The 20,000-nt window shown below is 46.5% G+C and overlaps 1 protein-coding gene across 10 annotated transcripts in view; it reads right to left on the bottom strand.

Annotated features, from left to right (window-relative positions):
- Positions 1-20,000, bottom strand: part of ablim2 (actin binding LIM protein family, member 2) — a 79,392-nt gene that overhangs the window by 30,866 nt on the left and 28,526 nt on the right. For all 10 annotated transcript variants that reach the window (XM_046853441.1, XM_046853442.1, XM_046853440.1 and 7 more), the window contains exons 3-5: positions 5,467-5,650; positions 2,240-2,352; positions 516-642 (exon numbers count right to left, since the gene is read on the bottom strand). In XM_046853441.1, the coding sequence (XP_046709397.1) occupies positions 516-642; positions 2,240-2,352; positions 5,467-5,650 (424 nt within the window). The remainder of the gene's footprint in view (positions 1-515; positions 643-2,239; positions 2,353-5,466; positions 5,651-20,000) is intronic.

Raw genomic sequence — 20,000 nt, 5'->3', positions numbered from 1 at the left:
AGGATTAGTTATAATTCCTTTAGGAGTGGTTTGGACTATTCAGAATACCTTCAGAATTGGCTGGGATTGGTGAGAATTCCTTTAAGAGCAAGTGAGATTGGTGAAAAATTCCTTTCGGAGCAAGTGGGATTTGACAGAATTTATTCAATACTGGGGATGGTTTGATCAGAAATAGTTGTGATTAATCAGAATTTTTTAAATAGTAGGTGGGATTAGACAAAATTCCTTTAAAAGCAGGTGGGATTGGACATAATTCATTCAGTAACAGGTGGGATTGGACACAGTTCCTGTAAAAGCAAGTGGGATTGGACATAATTGCTTTAAAAGCAGGGTGGATTAGACATGATTCCTTCAGTAACAGGTGGGATTGGACATAATTTCTGTAAAATTAGGTGAGATTGGACATAATTCATTTCGTAACAGGTGGGATTGTAACATATTGCATTGTAACACATTTAAACACACACACAGACACACACACACACACACACACACACACACACACACACACTGACTTGCTGATGTACTCGGCATTGAGCACTTTGTTGCACACTTTGCACTTGAAGCAGCCCAGGTGCCAGTGTTTCTCCAGCGCCACCAGGGACTGCTCGTTCTTAAACTCCTTCCCACAGCCACAGCAATCTGCACAGACAGAACACACACACACACACACACACACACACACACACACACACACACACACACACACACACCTGAAATACAGGACACCACCATCAGGACCAACTTCTGCTTCATCACAAACTACCTACATTTAGTGCATTTATAAAACAGGTTCAGGGGTCGGGGTCTTTTTCAAGGGCGTCTTGTTGGTGCTGGGACTTGAATTCATGACCTTCTGGTCAGCAGTTTAACACCTTAAACCACTATAAGGAGCAATTTTACACATTATTTGAGAGAGTGTTTGGGACACGGTCCAGGCTGATGATATTTTTTAATGTAAATCTGAAATCTAGAATGTAGCTGCCTATTGGAAGCCGTCCTCAGGGAGGGGCAGTGTTTATGATACGTGTATTTTAAATATAAAATAGGATTTTGTCGTTTGTATTCGAGAGGGTTGATGAAAACGGCTTCATATTTTGTATTAAAATACTTGTGTTTTGTATTTTTATAGTTTTAAAATACTGTAAAATACTTTGTAAAAGGTTCTACATGATGACATCATAAAACTGCGGCCTCTGATTGGATCCTACTCAGTATTTTGCTCAGACTTGTTGAGATCAGAACAGAAAACTGATCCGTATGGAAGAAGGAGGTGAACAGTGTCTAGTGAGTGATAGAGAAAAGTCTGATTGCTGAATATTGTTCTCTAAATGAAGTAGATGTTTAGTAGGATCATGATTTTGTGTCCCACTGCATGAACGACTGCTGACACGTGATATATTATTATATTAATGATTAACAATCGAATGATTAATCAGTTAGAAACTAGTTGATTTGACTGCAGGTGCATCAGTCGTCTTCTTCTGAATCACTTGTGTGTTATCGACTCAGTGATTCTGATGTAAAGCAGCTCTTCGTCACCAAACACCAAGTAACTCAATTAGGATACAATTAAGATTCATAAACTGTTCAACATGAAACTGCTGCTTACTTTAAAACTAACCTTCATCTGGAAGATCTCAGGGACACGGATGTGAATATTTGATCTGTTAACTGGGTGCACGTGTCAGATTTATTGTGTGAGAAAATCTGCTGCTATCAAACATTGTTTACTGAATCAACTGAGTCGTGTGATGCTGAAGAACAGATCAAACAGACCAGCTGATGGACGATTTATGAAGAAGTCTTTTGCTGATCTGAATGAGTCAGGAGATAAAACACTACACTCTCAGAATGAACGAGGAAAGTGTGTGTGTCATAACATGTAGCACTTATTAACATTTATTTTACAGACTGTGTGTGTGTGTGTCAGCATTCAGCCGAACAGTGGCCAGGATAGAGCGCCAAAGGAGGAGACAGAAACAAAAAAAGAAAGAGAGACAGAGAGAAATAGGCAGACAGAGAGAGAGAGAGAGAGAGAGAGAAAGAGAGAGAGAGAGAGAGAGAGAGAGAGAGAGAGAGAGAGAGAGAGAGAGAGAGAGAGAGAGAGAGATAGAGACAGAGAGAGAGAGAGAGAGAGAGGCAGACAGAGAGACGGAGAGAGAGAGACAGAGAGGCAGAGACAGAGAGAGCGAGAGAGCGAGAGAGAGAGTTGGAGGTGAAGAAGCTGGACTCTCACTGTGGACAGCCTGGGCAGGGTCTGAGATGTTGGCAGACGGAAGCTGAGTGCATTTCTGACAGATGCAGTCTTTCCCATTAAACGTCACGCGGCCACCTGCAGGAAACGGCTGTCTGCCAAAACAACACAAACAGAGAGAGAGAGAGAGAGAGAGAGACAGCGAGACAGAGAGAGAGAGAGAGAGAGAGAGAGAGAGAGAGAGAGAGGGAGAGAGAGAGAGAGAGAGAGAGAGAGAGAGAGAGAGATCAGCACTGGAGAGAGAAACAACAACTACTACTTATCTTCAGGTCACAGACTAATACACACACACCCACTTACTACCACACTCTGGCATTTACACACACACACACACACACACACACACACACACACACACACACACACACACACACACACACACACACACACACACACACACACACACACACACACACACACACAATAAACTCTTTCACCTCTCTCACACACACACATATACACACACATATACACACACATATACACACACACACACACACACACACTTACTAGCACAATCATGCATTTACACACACATGTATACACACACACACACACACACACACACACACACTTACTAGCACAATCATGCATTTACACACACACATGTACACACACACACACACACACACACACACACACACACACACACACACACAATAAACTCTCTTTCACCTCTCACACACACAAACAGGACTTTCACTTAATCACTGACTCACACATTCACTTACACACACTAACACACTTAAACACTCACTAACACACACATTTACTCAATCACACACTCACTCATTCTCACACACACACACACACACACACACACACACACACACACACACACACACACACATTTACTCACACACACACACACACACACACACACACACACACATACACACCCACACACACTTATTTACCCTCACCAAACCCCCCACTCACACTCAGTAGTCATGTCTATTCCCTGTTATCTAACTGCAGATTACTCATAGTATGAGAATAAATATTGGCACCCCCTGCAGCATTCCTTGGACGAGTGTATTTGGTGTAAATGTTGGTGTATGTAGCAGTGAACGGAAGCTCTGTGTTTCGTGGCACAGCTCTGGATGTTACTGAGCTCCAGCAGAAAGCTGATCCTGTTTAACACCTGATTCAATTAGCTTCAGACCCAATTTACTGTCAGTCCAACACTCAAGTATCCGCAAATACTATCACACTATCGCACTGCCCCCCTGAAACCCTGCCCCCCTGATACCCTGCCCCTCTGAAACCCTGCCCCCTGATACCCTGCCCTCTGAAACCCTGCCCCTGATACCCTGCCTCTGAAACCCTGCCCCTGATACCCTGCCTCTGAAACCCTGCCCCTGATACCCTGCCCTCTGAAACCCTGCCCCTGATACCCTGCCCTCTGAAACCCTGCCCCTGATACCCTGCCCTCTGAAACCCTGCCCCTGATACCCTGCCCTCTGAAACCCTGCCCTCTGATACCCTGCCCTCTGAAACCCTGCCCCTGATACCCTGCCCTCTGAAACCCTGCCCCCCATCACATAATTACAGGAAATAACCACATCATCACTTATACACTCATATCCCAAATCAAACTGATTTCCTGACCTGTCCAACCATGCAAATGCTTTTCTAGACATCATCAGACAACAACATCAGAGTACTGCAGATAACGACAATACACATCAGTACATAGCAATAAGCAGCAATACACAAGCGTGTACACATTGTGTTGAGTACACAATACTCAACAATACACAGAAAGCCCCGCCCACTTCCCCCAAATCTCACACGATCATCACTCATATCGCTTCCTCACTTTCTGTCATGGAAATAAGTTCATATCTAGAAGAGAAACAAGAACATAATAGGGATGTGCATCTCCATTACCGAGGCTGATGCTATTCGCTGGTTCATTGAGTTTCTTGCTTTAGTGATGATGTTCATTCTCACTCTGATTCCTGTGTGTGATGCAGCGCTCTGTTCTACTGCACTTCTCTAACATACTGAAGATTTCTACAGACGTGGATTGATTCAGACTGGAGACCACTGAAGGTCTAGGGGTGAGATGTATGACCTGATTCTGATAATAATTGATTGAAGTGGTGTTTGTGAAAGAAACGAGTGAATTAGGTGAATGAATAAAAATCTGCTGAGTCACTGATGTCGACTCGGCTGATTTATGCACACGGTTCATTATTTAATTTAACACTCTTTATACAGAGAGAGAGAGAGAGAGAGAGAGAGAGAGAGAGAGAGAGAGAGAGAGAGAGAGAGAGAGAGAGAGGGCAAAAAAGTAAGCGAGAGGCAGAAAAGAAAGACAGAAATAAAAAAGATGGAAAGAGACAGACAGAGATACAGACAGAAAAGAGAAAACAAACAAGGAGACAAAAAGGAGAGAGATAAAGACAGAACAAAACGAATAGTGACAGACATACAGGAAAGAGAGAAAGAAATTAAATATAGAATGAGTGACAGATACAGACAGAAAAGAAATATAGAAAACATAGTAAAAGAAAGAGACAGACACAAACCGAAAGAGAGAGAGACAGATAGATACAGACAGAATAAGACAGAAAGTGAGAGTAAGAAAAGAGGGAAATATAAAGAGAAGGACAGCAAGAGACAGACAGAAAGACCAACAGAAAGAGAAAGGAAAAGAGAAAGACAGAAGGACAGAAGGGGAAAGATAAAGACAGGAAAAGACAGGAAAAGAGAAGTAAAAGACAGAGTGGAAAAGAGAGAGACAGAGAAACACAGAATGAGAGAAATAAAGAGATAGACATGCAGACAGAGACAGAGCAAGAAGAACAAGAAAAAGAGGGCATGTGAGAGACAGATGCAGACAGAAAAATATATAGAAGAACAGGGTGGAAAAAGAGATAGACGCAAACAAAAAAGGGAAAAAGAAAGGAAAAAGAAATAGAGGGAAGAAGAAGGAAGGAATATAGATTGAACATTTTGAGGAGAATGAGGATCTAGTTCCTCCCGAAATATCTAAATGGTTCAGCATAGGTAATAAAACACACACACACACACACACACAAAGACACACACACACACACACACACACACACAAAAGAAATATATGCTTCTGGATGCTGTTTCATTAATAACAGCAAACAAACAGAAATTCATAAGCAATTTTGTGTAAAATGTGTGTGTGTGTGTGTGTGTGTGTGTGTGTGTGTGTGTGTGAGCCTTACTTGCAAACGGCGCACACAAAGCATCGTGGGTGATAGGTCTTGCCGAGAGCGGACACCACCTCACCCTCGATGAACTGCTCACAGCTGAAGCAGCGTGTGCCATAAAGACGCTGATAGTCCAGAGTGCAGATGTATTCACCCTGCCGCACGAAGAAACCTCCCTGAGCCAGGTCACTGCCACACACTGCAGAAACAAAGACACACACACACACACACACACACACACACACACACACACACGTACATTTATAAGCCAGGTCATGGCACTGTAGAGACACACAACACACACACAAGTCAGGCAACTGCCACACACTCAGTCATTACTGACACCATCATTACCAACATCAATCTCAACACCATCGTTACCAACATCATCCTCAACACCATCATTACCAACATCATCCTCAACACCATCGTTACCAACATCAATCTCAACACCATCGTTACCAACATCAATCTCAACACCATCGTTACCAACATTATCCTCAACACCATCATTACCAACATCATCCTCAACACCATCATTACCAACATCATCCTCAACACCATCATTACCAACATCATCCTCAACACCATCGTTACCAACATCATCCTCAACACCATCATTACCAACATCATCCTCAACACCATCGTTACCAACATCATCCTCAACACCATCGTTACCAACATCATCCTCAACACCATCATTACCAACATCATCTTCAATGTTGTCATTACCAACAATAACAGATTCAAATACATCTCTCGTTTCTCCACCAGATATTAAACACACACCACACCTCTCACCTCTTACTTTCTCACTCATTCTCTTTCTATTTTCTCTACAATTTCCCTCGTTCCACAAAAACAGGAACCAGGGCAACAACACAATACGAGTCCTGGACAATGACCTCATCCTCAGAGGAGATTTATTTTCCACCCTCCCTAAGCTCCTCTGTTACAGCATATTGCTTCTCTAGGAGAAGATAAATCAACACCTTCTGACCAATCAGAACACAGAATTCCATAGAGACACACACACACACACACACACACACACACACACACACACACACACACACACACACAATAACAAATGTTCTTCAGGAAGTGAAGAGCCATGTTTTCCATGCCGGCCCGGCTGCGTGCACGTGATAAAAGCAGTATGGAACATTAGAGCCATCGTTAATGACATCCGGTTCTGCCGACCAACAATGTCTGAATCAAGTCCAAACTATGATAACACTTCCCCACTTATAAGTACAAACACACACACACACACACACACACACACACACACACACACACACACAGCTCTATACATTAAAGTCTGAAAATGAAATCTGCTCAAAATCTGTACTTATATTAGGCACCCTAAAAATCTCCACTCTTCTAGGGAGATGTTCCACTAGATTTTGTGGAGATTTGTGCTTGTAGGTGAGGAGGCCTGGGGTGCAGTCAGCGTTCACATTCATTCATGTTCATTAGGGTTTGGAGCTCTATATCAGGAGATCTTCCACTCAAACCCATGCAAAGCAGATCTTCATGGAGTTGCTTTGGGCACAAATGTCATGCTGGAACAGGTCTGTGTTTGGTCTCCTGGTTAATTGAAGAGAAACCTTCTTACTAAAGCATCCAAAAACGTGAAACAATTGTGTGCCTCTGACTTTGTGGTAATATTTGGAGAAGAACCACGTGTGTGGTAAAGGCGGATGTTTGTGGACACGTATCTCTACTGATGACCTTCATGCAATAAAACCAGCTTTAATTAAAAAAAACTATTCATCTACTATTTTGTAAATTTTTGTCACAAACTATATTTTCTTTTTAATATTTACACTATTATATTATATATTAAATAACAATTTTTATAATAAAAAATAATTATATAATTTATCTTTAAAAAAATATTTTTTATTTTTTTAATAATACTATTTATTGTTATAAATAAATATATTCGCTTTTTTATTTCTTTTATATGAAAAATGAAAATTTTTATTTTTAAATACACATCATCAGTAAATCCGGCTCAGGAGTCAGGATGAAGACCCTCCACACCCCTCCCCCACCCCGGGATGAAGGTGTACTGTACATTTCAGCTGAAATGTTTGGTGAGAGTGAAGAGGAAGTGATCAGGAGGTCACTCAGGGTTTAATCGGAGCAGCTGCTCAAATCTGAGCTGTGAAGGCTGAATGTGAGCCGAGTCCTGCTGTGATGAGATCTACACACCATGAAGCTGATTTCCACTTCGAACTTCATATCTGCAGCAGATGTCCTTTAGGCCTCAGAGACGGAGTTCAACACCCTGAACGTCTCACCGTCTCTCTCAGTGTGTCTGTATCTCATTCTGTCTTTGTGCCTCTTTCTCTCTGTTTCTCTGTCAGTCTCTCTCTCTGAAACTGTTTCTTTCTCTCTGCATCTCTGTGTCTCTCACTGTGTCTGTATCTCTTTGTCTCTCTGTGTCTCTTACTGTGTCTGTGTCTCTCTGTTTTTCTGTCTCTCTCGCTGTGTCTGTGTCTCTCTGTTTTTCTGTCTCTCTCGCTGTATCTGTATCTCCCTGTTTCTCTGTCTCTCTCGCTGTGTCTGTATCTCTTTGTCTCTCTCTGCATCTCTTTCTCTCTGTATATCTCAATTTCAATTTTTTTTATTTAATTGTGCTTTTTGGCATAACAAACATTTTACATTTGTATCACCAAAATCAAATTTATAAAGAAAAAAAAAAGTAAGATGCATTAAATAAAGGGAAATAAAAATCTCTGTATTTCTCATTCGCTCTGTATCTCTTTCTGTCCCACTTCCTCTCTGTTCATTTTATTGTACCTGTCTCTCTCTCTCTCTCTCTCTCTCTCTCTCTCTCTCTCATTGTACCTGTAACTCTTTCTGTCTCTCTCAGTGTACCTTTAAATCTTTCTGTCTCTCTCTGCATCTCTTCCTGTCTCTCTCACTGTACCTATATCTCTTTTTGTCTCTCCCTGTCCCTCTCACTGTACCTGTATCTCTTTCTGTCTCTCTTTGCATCTCTCTGTATCGCTTTCTGTCTCTCTCAATATACCTATATCTCTTTCTATCTCTCTCACTGTACCTGTATCTATTTATGTATTTTACTGTCTCTCAGTGTATCTGTATCTCTTTATGTCTCTCACGGTTTCTCTCAGTGTACCTGTATTACTTTATGTGTGTTACTGTCTCTCTAAGTGTACTTCTATCTCTTTATGCCTCTCTCTGCATTTCTGTCTTTTGTCTTTCTCTCTTACTCTTTCTGCATCTCTGTGTCTCTTCCTGTTTGTCTCACCCATTATGTCGGTATCTCTTTCTGTCTCACTGTACATCTCGATGTCTCCTCTCTGTCTCTCTCAATGTGTCTGCTTTCTCTGTCTTTCAATCACTTTGTCTCTCTGTCTTTTTCACTTTGTCTGTTTCTCTCTCTCTCTCTCTCTCTCTCTCTCTCTCTCTCTCTCTCTCTCTCTCTCTCTCTCAATGAATCTTTATCTCTTTATCTGTCTCTTTACATCAATTGCCATTTTCCTTCACTCTTATTACTTCTGCTGTCTCACTCTGTGTGTATGTCTCTCTCTCAGCTCTCTGTCTCTATCGTTCTCTCACTTTTCTCCAATTAGGATCTCTGATCCGTTAGGCAACTTGCTGGGCGAATCCGAAAAACAGATGCAATAAAGAACAAGAGGAAGGGACGGGTGTAGCGGAGTGGAAAATGGAAAAAGATTGTAGTTTAAGACAATCAATCAAGAGAAGAAAGCGATCAGGAAAAAAAAGAAACAAGGAGAGAAGAAACGAAGCCAAAAACTCCAGATCCAATCCAGAAGAAACCAGCAGTGTGTTGGAGAGCGTATGGATAGCAGGTATCTCGTGCGGCATGCACGACATGGCCAAAAGCTTGTGGACACCTGACCATAAGATTGCTATGTGCTTCCTTCTGAACATCCTCTTCCACATTTAAGCCCCATTGGCTGTTATAGTGACTTCTGGGAAGATGTTCCACTGGATTTTGTGGAGATTTTGTGGAGATTTATTCAGCCACAAGGGTGCAGTGATCTTCCACTCCAACCCATTCAAAGCAAATCCTCATGGAGCTGGTTTTGTGCACAACTGTCATGAAGGAACAGGTTTGAGTGTCTTAATTCAAATGAAGAGAAAATTTCATGCTACAGCATCCAAAGACGCCCAAGACAATTGTGTGCCTCCAATTTTGTGATCATTTGGAAAGGAACCAGATATAGCTGGAAATGTCCCAATATGTTTGGTCATACAGTGTACGGCCAAACTCCCGATGCTTGGTCATAAGCTTGTGACTCGCGTTTGGCTTCGAGTGACACATCAGCCTCCTTCTGCACAGCATGGAGCTCCAACCTGGCGTCCACTCGGCTATCAGGTTCCAGAAGAATCCTCTGGCATTCAACTCGATGACGAAACTGAGAAGTGGTGAATAACACACACACACACACACACACAGGCTAGTGTGTACACCCCCGACAAGCCTGAGAAAACCAGGAAGGTCTAAATTCTCAGAAACAGAAATTTAATCAACACCTCCTGACCAATCAGATTCAAGCATTCAACCGGACGCTTTGCAGACGTCTTATAGAAACTCGCAGGACTCCAAGCTTGTTGTCGTCATGGTAATGCTATCACGATATGCACTTTGGGTGACATTTTTTTAAATTACACTTGTATTAAAATGATTATACACAAGTATGAAAAAGAAACTAGAGTTAGCGCAGTGTCACCGTGGCCACTCGCTCTGACTGGAAATACCATTTGTAGTGCGTTTGCACATGCGCCAAGTTGCAGCCACTTCCTGCCGTCGCCAATGCTAGCACTATGAGTCTCTTATAAGGAGAAAATCCAGGCCATTCCACAAATATTAAATACTAAATATTAAATGTAAACCACACACACACACACACACACACACACACACACACACACAAAAAATCTAAAAAAATTTACAAATGTAAAATTAAATTTTTCCATTTATTTAATTTTATTTAATAAATTTTTATTTGTGCCAATTTATTTTATATTATATTATTATATTTGATTATTTTTTATAATTATGAAATATTATGTTATCATTTATCATCAATATCTTTTTGCACGGACCCCCGTACCGAAATTGAAACGATTCGTGACGTAAAAACGAGGTATGTACCGAATCGTGGATTTTGTGTACCGTTACAGCCCTAATAAATAAATAAATAAATAAATAAATAAATAAATAAATAAATGCTTATATAAACCTGTTTTTTTTTCACAGGCAACTCGTAATCCGAGATGCGCAAAAACAGACTCTAGGTTAGACGTAAACATCATCAACCAGCGAAAAGCATGCAAGTTGTCACATTAGGTAAAAGGTCAGATGTTTCCCATGATGCAGGAAGAGAAGCGTAGGTACAGCGGCGTCCACCCGAGCCGCTCAGAGCACGCTGTGGTACGGCCGGGCGTGCGGATGGTTTACACATACCTCACAAAGCCACAGAGAGGCACGCTGCCCCACCCCACACACACACACACACACACACACACACACACACACACACACACACACACACACACACACCACACACACACACACACACACGTATTAACGGCAGGTTACATTCAGACACTCACACTGCAAAATAACATTCTTGTCGCAGATCCACGGAGGGGTGAGGTGTCTGACATCCTGCTTATGGGAGATGGTTTAGGTAATATTGACACACAGATGATACACACACAAACACACAACTCTTTCACGTGACGCTTCGAAATCAAACACCCCAATAAATACACTGTGACCAAATGTATTGGGACACCCGACTTTTCCACCCATATGTGGTTCTTCGTTACCACAAACTTGAAAGTACACAATTGTATAGGACGTCTTTGGATGCGGGAGCAAGAAATTTTCCATGAAGAGCTGCTTTGCATGGGTTGGAGTGGAAGATCTCCTGCTATAGAGCTCCAAACCCTATTGATCATGAATGAATGTGAATGCTGACTGCACCCCAGACCTCCTCACCTGACTTTACTAACACCCCTGTGGCTGAATGAGCAGCAATCTTCTTTCAAAAAAGAAAGTGTCCACAAACGTTTGGCCATATAATGTTGATAGACAGACAGATAGATAAGCAAGGAAAAGGATAGATAGATAGATAGATAGATAGATAGATAGATAGATAGATAGATAGATAGATAGATAGATAGATAGATAGATAGATAGATAGATAGATAGATAGATAGATAGATAGATAGATAGATAGATACAGACAGACAGACAGACAGACAGACAGACAGACAGACAGACAGACAGACAGACAGACAGATAGATAGATAGTAGCTTATCTACGTGTCTAGATTTCACCAGACATGAATTTAATCAAGGCCCTGATGAACAAATAAACCTTCCAAGATCACCTGGACCTGGCACAGAAATCAGGAGCTCCTGCTGATCGGGACACCTTGACAGAGAAGATAGACAGACAGCAAGAGAGAGAGAAAGAGAGAGGAGGCCTGATCACTGTCATCTAATCAGGATCTAATAAAACCACAAATTCCTCCAATAACTACATTGAAATCCTGATTCTCTGGATGAAACAGCAGATACGAGAGACTGAAGAATACAGTATGAACTAAGGTTCTGCAAAAAACCATAAAAATCAGAAAAGCAATTGAGTATAATACAGAGTGAGGGGAGGAATAAAACAGACGAGTATGTTTTATTACCCATGCTTAGAGTTCGACAACAGATAATTATGCTTTTGCAGCAGATCTATCAGAGTACAGTCAACCCCTGATAAATCACCGTTCGAAAAAATTCGCGGGTTCTCCTTCGGAACAGCAAGTGGCAGATGATCTTAAAATTTGCGGGAATCCACAGCGGGGCCGAATGTTCAGGAACATTAGGAATAACATTTTAAACTGTGTTTTCACCAACAAATTCCATAAAATGTTTTAAAACACATTATTGTATTAAAGTGACATAAGGTCTAGATGAATTCACTGAGGTACCATAGGGGCTGCGGGGAACTCGTAACCCCCGCGAGACCTGGGGGACCACTGTATACAAATGCAGACCAATTCAGACAGACAGACAGACAGACAGACAGACACAGCATGTTCTACAGCCTAAACTATAGGAGCTAAAGTGCTGATTGTAAAGGGTCACTGTGGGTTAACATAAAAAATGCTAAGGGTTTTTCATAACTCCTTACAGGAGGTTTAGATCAAAGAGCAGTTCAGTGCAGTGTGAAAAGCCTTCAGTGTTTTGTTGTTGTAGGTAAAAACCCTTAGCCCTTATCCAGAGCGACTTACTGCAGTGCTTTAAAGTCTCCATCAATGAATATCATCCTGATTCTGGTTCACTAGATCATGCACTAAAAATACCCTTTAGTCTAAAAACCGCTGTTTGGGGGGTAATATAACTAGAAAAGCACACAGATGACACATTTGTATTTAATTAAAGTGATTATTTAAAGACTTAAGAAAGACGTAGGTCTTTAGTAGTAGTTTAAAGACTGCATGACTGTATGGGCATCAAGGGGGATGAGTGGTAGAGGATGGGGGGATGAGTGGTGGAGGATGGAGGGATGAGTGGTGGAGGATGGAGGGATGAGTGGAGCAGTGTTAAAGGATGGAGGGATGAGTGGTGGAGGATGGAGGATGAGTGGTAGAGGATGGGGGATGAGTGGTAGAGGATGGGGGATGAGTGGTAGAGGATGGGGATGGGGGATGAGTGGTAGAGGATGGAGGGATGAGTGGTGGAAGACGGAGGAATGAGTGGTGGAGGATGGAGGATGAGTGGTGGAGGATGGAGGTATGAGTGGTGGAGGATGGAGGGATGAGTGGTGGAGTATGGACGGATGAGTGGTGGAGGATGGAGGTATGAGTGGTGGAGGATTGGGGATGAGTGGTGGAGGATGGAGGGATGAGTGGTGAAGGATGGAGGTATGAGTGGTGGAGGATGGAGGGATGAGTGGTGGAGGATTGAGGGATGAGTGGTGGAGGATGGAGGATGAGTGGTGGAGGATGGGGGATGAGTGGTGGAGGATGGGGGATGAGTGGTGGAGGATGGAGGGATGAGTGGTAGAGGATGGAGGGATGAGTGGTGGAGGATGGAGGGATGAGTGGTGGAGGATGGAGGATGAGTGGTGGAGGATGGAGGAATGAGTGGTGGAGGATGAGGGATGAGTGGTGGAGGATGGAGGGATGAGTGGAACAGTGTTAAAGGATGGAGGGATGAGTGGTGGAGGATGGAGGGATGAGTGGTAGAGGATGGGGGATGAGTGGTAGAGGATGGGGGATGAGTGGTAGAGGATGGGGGATGGGGGATGAGTGGTAGAGGATGGAGGGATGAGGGGTAGAAGACGGAGGGATGAGTGGTGGAGGATGGAGGATGAGTGGTGGAGGATGGGGGATGAGTGGTGGAAGATGGAGGGATGAGTGGTGGAGGATGGAGGGATGAGTGGTGGAGGATGGGGGATGAGTGGTGGAGGATGGAGGATGAGTGGTGGAGGATGGAGGATGAGTGGTGGAGGATGGGGGATGAGTGGTGGAGGATGGAGGATGAGTGGTGGAGGATGGATGAGTGGTGGAGGATGGGGGATGAGTGGTGGAGGATAGAGGATGAGTGGTGGAGGATGGAGGGATGAGTGGTGGAGGATGGAGGGATGAGTGGTGGAGGATGGAGGGATGAGTGGTAGAGGATGGAGGTATGAGTGGTGGAGGATGGAGGGATGAATGGTGGAGGATGGGGGATGAGTGGTGGAGGATAGAGGTATGAGTGGTGGAGGATGGAGGTATGAGTGGTGGAGGATGGGGGATGAGTGGTGGAGGATAGAGGATGAGTGGTGGAGGATGGAGGTATGAGTGGTGGAGGATGGGGGATGAGTGGTGGAGGATAGAGGTATGAGTGGTGGAGGATGGGGGATGAGTGGTGGAGGATGAAGGGATGAGTGGTAGAGGATGGAGGTATGAGTGGTGGAGGATGGAGGGATGAGTGGTGGAGGATGGGGGATGAGTGGTGGAGGATGGGGGATGAGTGGTGGAGGATGGAGGGATGAGTGGTGGAGGATGGAGGGATGAGTGGTGGAGGATGGGGGATGAGTGGTGGAGGATGGGGGATGAGTGGTGGAGGATGGAGGGATGAGTGGTGGAGGATGGAGGATGAGTGGTGGAGGATGAGGATGAGTGGTGGAGGATGGAGGATGAGTGGTGGAGGATGGAGGATGAGTGGTGGAGGATAGAGGTATCAGTGGTGAAGGATGGGGGATGAGTGGTGGAGGATGGAGGGATGAGTGGTGGAGGATGGAGGGATGAGTGGTAGAGGATGGAGGTATGAGTGGTGGAGGATGGAGGGATGAGTGGTGGAGGATGGAGGGATGAGTGGTGGAGGATGGAGGGATGAGTGGTGAAGGATGGAGATGAGTGGTGGAAGATGGAGGGATGAGTGGTGGAGGATGGAGGGATGAGTGGTGGAGGATGGAGAGATGAGTGGTGGAGGATGGAGGGATGAGTGGTGGAGGATGGAGGATGAGTGGTGGAGGATGGAGGGATGAGTGGTGGAGGATGGAGGATGAGTTGTAGAGGGTGGAGGGATGAGTGGTGGAGGATGGAGGGATGAGTGGTGGAGGATGGAGAGATGAGTGGTGGAGGATGGAGGATGAGTGGTGGAGGATGGGGGATGAGTGGTGGAGGATGGAGGGATGAGTGGTGGAGGATGGAGGATGAGTGGTGGAGGATGGGGGATGAGTGGTGGAGGATGGAGGGATGAGTGGTGGTGGAGGATGGAGGGATGAGTGGTGGAGGATGGAGGATGAGTGGTGGAGGATGGGGGATGAGTGGTGGAGGATGGAGGGATGAGTGGTGGAGGATGGAGGGATGAGTGGTGGAGGATGGGGGATGAGTGGTGGAGGATGGAGGGATGAGTTGTAGAGGATAGAGGGATGAGTGGTGGAGGATGGAGGGATGAGTGGTGGAGGATGGGGGATGAGTGGTGGAGGATGGAGGGATGAGTGGTGGAGGATGGAGGGATGAGTGGAGCAGTGTTAAAGGATGGAGGGATGAGTGGTGGAGGATGGAGGGATGAGTGGTAGAGGATGGGGGATGAGTGGTAGAGGATGGGGGATGAGTGGTAGAGGATGGGGGATGGGGGATGAGTGGTAGAGGATGGAGGGATGAGTGGTGGAGGATGGAGGAATGAGTGGTGGAGGATGGAGGGATGAGTGGTGGAGGATGGAGGTATGAGTGGTGGAGGATGGAGGGATGAGTGGTGGAGGATGGAGGATGAGTGGTGGAGGATGGAGGATGAGTGGTGGAGGATGGGGGATGAGTGGTGGAGGATGGAGGGATGAGTGGTGAGGATGGAGGATGAGTGGTGGAGGATGGAGGGATGAGTGGTGGAGGATTGAGGGATGAGTGGTGGGGGATGGAGGATGAGTGGTGGAGGATGGGGGATGAGTGGTGGAGGATGGGGGATGAGTGGTGGAGGATGGAGGGATGAGTGGTAGAGGATGGAGGGATGAGTGGTGGAGGATGGAGGGATGAGTGGTGGATGATGGAGGATGAGTGGTGGAGGATGGAGGATGAGTGGTGGAGGATTGAGGATGAGTGGTGGAGGATGGAGGATGAGTGGAACAGTGTTAAAGGATGGAGGGATGAGTGGTGGAGGATGGAGGGATGAGTGGTAGAGGATGGGGGATGAGTGGTAGAGGATGGAGGATGAGTGGTGGAGGATGGAGGGATGAGTGGTAGAGGATGGAGGGATGAGTGGTGGAGGATGGAGGGATGAGTGGTGGAGGATGGAGGTATGAGTGGTGGAGGATGGGGGATGAGTGGTGGAAGATGGAGGGATGAGTGGTGGAGGATGGAGGGATGAGTGGTGGAGGATGGAGGGATGAGTGGTGGAGGATGGGGGGATGAGTGGTGGAGGATGGAGGGATGAGTGGTGGAGGATGGAGGGATGAGTGGAGGATGGGGGGATGAGTGGTGGAGGATGGAGGGATGAGTGGTGGAGGATGGAGGTATGAGTGGTGGAGGATGGGGGATGAGTGGTGGAGGATAGAGGGATGAGTGGTGGAGGATGGAGGTATGAGTGGTGGAGGATGGGGGATGAGTGGTGGAGGATAGAGGTATGAGTGGTGGAGGATGGGGGATGAGTGGTGGAGGATGGAGGGATGAGTGGTAGAGGATGGAGGGATGAGTGGTGGAGGATGGAGGGATGAGTGGTGGATGATGGAGGATGAGTGGTGGAGGATGGAGGATGAGTGGTGGAGGATTGAGGGATGAGTGGTGGAGGATGGAGGGATGAGTGGAACAGTGTTAAAGGATGGAGGGATGAGTGGTGGAGGATGGAGGGATGAGTGGTAGAGGATGGGGGATGAGTGGTAGAGGATGGGGGATGAGTGGTGAGGATGGAGGATGGGGGATGGGGGATGAGTGGTAGAGGATGGAGGGATGAGTGGTAGAGGATGGAGGGATGAGTGGTGGAGGATGGAGGTATGAGTGGTGGAGGATGGGGGATGAGTTGTGGAAGATGGAGGGATGAGTGGTGGAGGATGGAGGGATGAGTGGTGGAGGATGGAGGGATGAGTGGTGGAGGATGGAGGGATGAGTGGTGGAGGATGGAGGATGAGTGGTGGAGGATGGAGGGATGAGTGGTGGAGGATGGGGATGAGTGGTGGAGGATGGAGGGATGAGTGGTGGAGGATGGAGGTATGAGTGGTGGAGGATGGGGATGAGTGGTGGAGGATAGAGGATGAGTGGTGGAGGATGGAGGTATGAGTGGTGGAGGATGGGGATGAGTGGTGGAGGATAGAGGTATGAGTGGTGGAGGATGGGGGATGAGTGGTGGAGGATGGAGGGATGAGTGGTAGAGGATGGAGGTATGAGTGGTGGAGGATGGATGAGTGGTGGAGGATGAGGATGAGTGGTGGATGATGGAGGATGAGTGGTGGAGGATGGGGATGAGTTGTGGAAGATGGAGGGATGAGTGGTGGAGGATGGAGGGATGAGTGGTGGAGGATGGGGGATGAGTGGTGGAGGATGGGGGATGAGTGGTGGAGGATGGAGGGATGAGTGGTGGAGGATGGCGGGATGAGTGGTGGAGGATGGGGTGATGAGTGGTGGAGGATGGAGGGATGAGTGGTGGAGGATAGAGGGATGAGTGGTGGAGGATAGAGGTATGAGTGGTGGAGGATGGGGGGATGAGTGGTGGAGGATGGAGGATGAGTGGTGGAGGATGGAGGGATGAGTGGTAGAGGATGGAGGTATGAGTGGTGGAGGATGGAGGGATGAGTGGTGGAGGATGGAGGGATGAGTGGTGGAGGATGGAGGGATGAGTGGTGAAGGATGGAGAGATGAGTGGTGGAGGATGGAGGGATAAGTGGTGGAGGATGGAGGGATGAGTGGTGGAGGATGGAGAGATGAGTGGTGGAGGATGGAGGGATGAGTGGTGGAGGATAGAGGATGAGTGGTGGAGGATGGAGGGATGAGTGGTGGAGGATGGAGGGATGAGTTGTAGAGGATGGAGGGATGAGTTGTGGAAGATGGAGGGATGAGTGGTGGAGGATGGAGGGATGAGTGGTGGAGGATGGAGGGATGAGTGGTGGAGGATGGGGGATGAGTGGTGGAGGATGGAGGGATGAGTGGTGGAGGATGGAGGGATGAGTGGTGGAGGATGGGGGATGAGTGGTGGAGGATGGAGGATGAGTGGTGGAGGATGGAGGTATGAGTGGTGGAGGATGGGGGATGAGTGGTGGAGGATAGAGGATGAGTGGTGGAGGATGGAGGTATGAGTGGTGGAGGATGGGGGATGAGTGGTGGAGGATGGAGGTATGAGTGGTGGAGGATGGGGGATGAGTGGTGGAAGATGGAGGGATGAGTGGTGGAGGATGGAGGGATGAGTGGTGGAGGATGGGGGATGAGTGGTGGAGGATGGGGGATGAGTGGTGGAGGATGGAGGGATGAGTGGTGGAGGATGGCGGGATGAGTGGTGGAGGATGGGATGAGTGGTGGAGGATGGAGGGATGAGTGGTGGAGGATAGAGGGATGAGTGGTGGAGGATAGAGGTATCAGTGGTGAAGGATGGGGGATGAGTGGTGGAGGATGGAGGGATGAGTGGTGGAGGATGGAGGATGAGTGGTAGAGGATGGAGGTATGAGTGGTGGAGGATGGAGGGATGAGTGGTGGAGGATGGAGGGATGAGTGGTGGAGGATGGAGGGATGAGTGGTGAAGGATGGAGAGATGAGTGGTGGAGGATGGAGGGATAAGTGGTGGAGGATGGAGGGATGAGTGGTGGAGGATGGAGGATGAGTGGTGGAGGATGGAGGGATGAGTGGTGGAGGATGGAGGGATGAGTGGTGGAGGATGGAGGGATGAGTGGTGGAGGATGGAGGGATGAGTTGTAGAGGATGGAGGGATGAGTGGTGGAGGATGGAGGGATGAGTGGTGGAGGATGGAGGGATAAGTGGTGGAGGATGGAGGGATGAGTGGTGGAGGATGGGGGATGAGTGGTGGAGGATGGAGGGATGAGTGGTGGAGGATGGAGGGATGAGTGGTGGAGGATGGGGGATGAGTGGTGGAGGATGGAGGGATGAGTTGTAGAGGATAGAGGGATGAGTGGTGGAGGATGGAGGTATGAGTGGTGGAGGATGGGGGATGAGTGGTGGAGGATGGAGGATGAGTGGTGGAGGATGGAGGGATGAGTGGTGGAGGATGGGGGATGAGTGGTGGAGGATGGAGGGATGAGTTGTAGAGGATAGAGGGATGAGTGGTGGAGGATGGAGGGATGAGTGGTGGAGGATGGGGGATGAGTGGTGGAGGATGGAGGTATGAGTGGTGGAGGATGGAGGGATGAGTGGTGGAGGATGGGGGGGATGAGTGGTGGAGGATGGAGGGATGAGTGGTGGAGGATGGAGGGATGAGTGGTGGAGGATGGGGGATGAGTGGTGGAGGATGGAGGATGAGTGGTGGAGGATGGAGGATGAGTGGTGGAGGATGGGGGATGAGTGGTGGAGGATGGAGGGATGAGTGGTGGAGGATGGAGGGATGAGTGGTGGAGGATGGAGGGATGAGTGGTGGAGGATGGAGGGATAAGTGGTGCACTTACAACCCTAAAAGTCGATCAGGATTCAATAACAGCACAATTCTAAAGTCAATGAGCATCAAATCATGTGTTTTTTATCCATTAATAGTTGCATTTGATGTTGTGGAACAAAAAACAATCGCGTTCCTGTTCTTTCTTTCACTAGAGACTCCCGCTTTTATTACACATTTAACATTAATATTTATATAAATGAGCTGTTATTAAAGAAACTATTTCAATTTCACACCAATGAGAATCCAGAATTCAAGAGTGCAGAAAAGCTTCATCTTAATAAACACTGGTGTGAGATGAAAACTGTTGCAGACGTGTGGTTTAAGAAGAAAAGAAATCCAGATGGAGACAGACTGGTGGTCTCATGTGTTTTAACATCACTGAGTGTGAACACATCAGGAGCAGTGCTGCATTAAACACGGACATCAACTTTGGCAATTTTTAGAATCTGCGCCCGGACAG

The sequence above is a fragment of the Silurus meridionalis genome, chromosome 7, assembly GCF_014805685.1.
Source record: "Silurus meridionalis isolate SWU-2019-XX chromosome 7, ASM1480568v1, whole genome shotgun sequence".
NCBI lineage: Eukaryota > Metazoa > Chordata > Actinopteri > Siluriformes > Siluridae > Silurus > Silurus meridionalis.
Note: the sequence above shows the minus strand (reverse complement) of the source record. Positions and strands in the feature narration are given on the sequence as shown.